At 46.5% G+C, this 3,997-nt stretch overlaps 1 protein-coding gene across 1 annotated transcript in view; it reads right to left on the reverse strand.

Annotated features, from left to right (window-relative positions):
• Positions 1-3,476: 3,476 nt before the first annotated feature.
• Positions 3,477-3,997, reverse strand: part of ETFA (electron transfer flavoprotein alpha subunit) — a 17,935-nt gene continuing 17,414 nt past the window's right edge. The window contains exon 7 of the mRNA XM_015423566.1: positions 3,477-3,586. Within this exon, the coding sequence (XP_015279052.1) occupies positions 3,477-3,586 (110 nt within the window). The remainder of the gene's footprint in view (positions 3,587-3,997) is intronic.

Here is a 3,997-nt window from a genome sequence, read left to right on the forward strand (position 1 = left end):
AACAGACAACCCTGTGAGGCAGGCAGGGCTGAGAGAGATCTGAGAGAACTGCCCCTGAGAGAACAGTTCTGAGAGAACTTGTGACTGACCCAAGGTCACCCAGCTGGCTTCGTGTAGAGGAGTAGGGAATCGTACCCGGTTCTACAGATTAGAGTCCGCCACTCTTAACCACTACACAAAGCCGGCTCTCGAGGAGGAAGTCCAAAGGATACTTCTTTATGTTCTTTAGCTGTTTTCTAACCCACCTCTTTTCTTAACATCGCTTAGGTACTTACGGGTGCTACAATTTTGCCCGTCTGTCCGACCTGCATATCGTTGGGGACAAAGCCAGCGTCAACAGCTGCACGAGAGGCTCCAACTAGAAGCAAGGAAAGGTTACCTTAAAAAGACTCGTTTCCAGTGTTCCGTCTAAGCTGAGTTAGTGTGAGCTAGCTCACCGTTTTTTAGCCTCCGGCTCACACATTTTTGTCTCAGCCCAGGAAGGAGGGCTCCGGAGCAAACTCATTTATGCAGGAGCCAAATCGCTCACTCACAACTTTAATGCCGGTGACTCACAAAGTAATGTTTTTGCTCACAAAACTCCACGGCTTAGAGGGAGCATTGCTCGTCTCAGAGGGTAGCTATACTTGAGTCCAGTAGCACCTCAGACGCAAGATTTTTCTGGAGAGAAGCTTTCGAGACTCAATGCTCCCTTCCTTGATGAAGGGAACTTTGACTCTTGAACGCTTATATCCAAAACATCTTCTAACTCTCTAACTGAACTCAAATCTAGCTTTAAAATACGAGTAACGAATAGTTAATGCTTCCTTCCACAAAGAGCTTTGCTTTTAAAGGTTATGCACCAAGAACTGCTTCTCTTCGGACACTGTTCACTAATCCCCACCCACACCCACACCCTGGTTTAATTGGCTTAAATTTTCATAGAAAAAGTGCTAATATATTTTAAGTTCAGGGTTCAGGAAAAGAAGAAGAAGAAGAAGAAGAGATTGGATTTATACCCCGCCCTTCACTTGGAGTCTCAGAGCGGTTTACAAACTCCTTTCCCTTCCCCTCCCCACAACAGACACCCTGTGAGGTGGGTGGGGCTGAGAGAACTCTGACACAAACTGCTCTTTTTCAAGGACAGCTGTGCCAGAGCTTGTGACTGACCCAAGGTCACATCAGCAGGTGCAAGTGGAGGAGTGGGGAATCAAACCCGGTTCTCCCAGATTAGAGTCCACGCACTTAACCACTACACCAAACTGGCTCCTCCACACAGGCGCCTCCGGGCACGTTCCAGACCGAAACAAGGTTCTTTTTCTCTTCTCCTGTTCTTAGACCAAAGTCTCGAACGATAAGACTTAAAGAAAAGCTTAAAGGAACCCCGTTTCTGAAAGCGCCTCCCTTCGATGCTTCTAGGGGCAGAGGTTTGATTAAATTCACGGAGGAAAGGTGAACAATGCAAGCCACTTTGGGGAGAAAAGCAGGATATAAACATAGTAAGTCAATAAATAGATTTAAGGAAGTCGGCAAGTACAGGCCCCTCTTGTACAAAGTGCAGCAGCGTTTAGTCAAGCTGCACACAGCTGAACACAAGCCATCTGTTTGGTCTCCCTCCTCATGGGAGAGACAGCCAGGACGAATGAAGTTTACTTGTGCATATATTCCTTCCCATGTTGTCGATATAACACTGAGGAATTAGCACCTGGCCGATGACACACACCCCAAACACACACACTTAAGGCTTTCGAGTAAGAAAGCCGAGAACTGCCCACTCGCAAAGGTTAAGAGACAATAAATGAGAAGTGTGGAACGGAAGCAGCGCCACAATCGAAAGGCGCTTCTGGCTGGTGAAAGGCGCGGGCCGACGTTGGGCACGGCTGCCCTCGGCCCTTCTCCCCCCCCCCCTTTCCAAACTTCTCCTGTGCCCCTGACAGGTATTTCAAACAGAACACTTGATACTGAATGACCCAGTCTGAAACGCTTCTGCGGATCTGAAATCACTCTTTTGTTTACACTGCTTTAGGACGAATGCAGTTTACTTGTGCATATATTCCTTCCCGTGTTGTCGATAGAACACTAAGGAATTAGCACCTGGCCGATGACATACACCCCAAACACACACACTTAAGGCTTTCGAGTAAGAAAGCCGAGAACTGCCCACTCGCAAAGGTTAAGAGACAATAAATGAGACGTGTGGAACGGAAGCAGCGCCACAATCGAAAGGCGCTTCTGGCTGGTGAAGGGCGGGGAAGAATTGTATTTCCACCAGGTCCCCTCTTCGGCTGGAAGCTTTCAAGATCAGGTTTTAGTGCCATGGCAGCTCAGAGGTTGAGACGCTGAACTGCAGACCGGAAGGTCTTTTGTTCAGCAGTTCGAGACCCGAGTGCCGTGTGACGCTCCCGTCTCTGGCCCCAGCTCCTGCCAGCCTAGTCGTTCGAAAGCAAGAAATTGCGAGTAGATAAATAGCTACCGCCTCGGTGGGAAGGTAACAGTGTTCCGTGCACCTCTGCGTCTAGTCATGCTGGCCACATAACAACGGAAATGTCTTCGGGCAGCGCTGGCTCTTCGGCTTGGAAACGGAGATGAGCCCCACACCCCTAGAGTTGGATTCGACTGGCTTTCGAGCAAGGGAAACCTTTACCTTTTAAGGTATTATAGTCAGAAGGCAGAGGCGAGAAACCTCGGTTCTGCGAGCTAAACTCGTAGGGATTAGGACCAACTCTATTCCACAGCACCAGGTACCAATTGTGGCAGCTATAAAAGCAGATCTTATAGGAAATACGCATTATTTTAGGCTTGTTCCATTATCTGAAAATTCAAACGCTGGCATTTGTTTACAGCAGGTCTTAATACTGTTTTCTTTTTCCTTTAGTGCATCGTTTTTTCTAACTCACCTTCAGTCCTGGCAAAATAGGAGGTTTGTAAGTAAGCAAATAAATTGCTGGGATTATTTAGCAGGTGCACACTCCTTAGATAAACTAGATTCTTCCGCCCATCACAAAGCAAAAATAAAAATAAAATAATAATCAGGTAGCTTTTAAGGTATTTTAGTCAAAAGGCAGAGGCGAGAAACCTCGGTTCCGCAAGCTAAACCCGTGGGGATTAGGACCAAGTCTATGCCACAGCACCAGGTACCAATTGTGGCAGCTTTAAAAGCAGATCTTACAGGAAATATGCATTATTTTAGGCTTGTTTCATTGTCTGAATATTCAAACGCTGGCATTTGTTTACGGCAGGTCTTAATACTGGTTTTTTTCTTTATTGCATTGTTTTTTCTAACTCACCTTCAGTCCTGGCAAAATAGGAGGTTTGTAAGTAAGCAAATAAATTGTTGTGATTATTTAGCAGGTGCACACTCCTTAGATAAACTAGATTCTTCCGCCCATCACAAAGCAAAAATAAAAATAAAATAATAATCAGGCATAACAGAAAAAAAAAGCCCTGAGTATTATAATACATTAGAAGCTGACCAATAACCCCACCATCGTTCTCATCTACTTACCACCCGATACAACAACTTTTGCACTCGTCAACTCTGGACGGTCGCTTTTTGTTAAGGTTTGCTGGATCCATTCGGACTGGCCGACTGACGAAGGAGCCGACACTGTTTCAGCACATAAAAAATAAGAAGATATTCAATTTCCCCAAACTCTGTAAAGCACAAAGCAGTCCTCACGGCCACCGTCTCTGAGCCCATATTCAATACTCCTAAGGTCGCCAAAGACCCCCAATTTTGACTTCCAATTTTTCACTGTCGTCCCCCCCAGCCTATTTTAGAAGAAGAAGAGAAGAGATTGGATTTATACCCCGCCCTTCACTACCCAAAGGAGTCTCAGAGCGGCTTACAAACTCCTTTCCCTTCCCCTCCCCACACAGACATCCTGTGAGGTAAAAGAAGGAGAAGAGATTGGATTTATACCCCGCCCTTCACTACCCAAGGGAGTCTCAGAGCGGCTCGCAAACTCCTTTCCCTCCCCTCCCCACAACAGACACGCGGTGAGGTAAAAGAAGAAGA

This window comes from Gekko japonicus, unplaced genomic scaffold (assembly GCF_001447785.1).
Source record: "Gekko japonicus isolate JY-2015 unplaced genomic scaffold, Gekko_japonicus_V1.1 scaffold3689, whole genome shotgun sequence".
NCBI classification, from domain to species: domain Eukaryota; kingdom Metazoa; phylum Chordata; class Lepidosauria; order Squamata; family Gekkonidae; genus Gekko; species Gekko japonicus.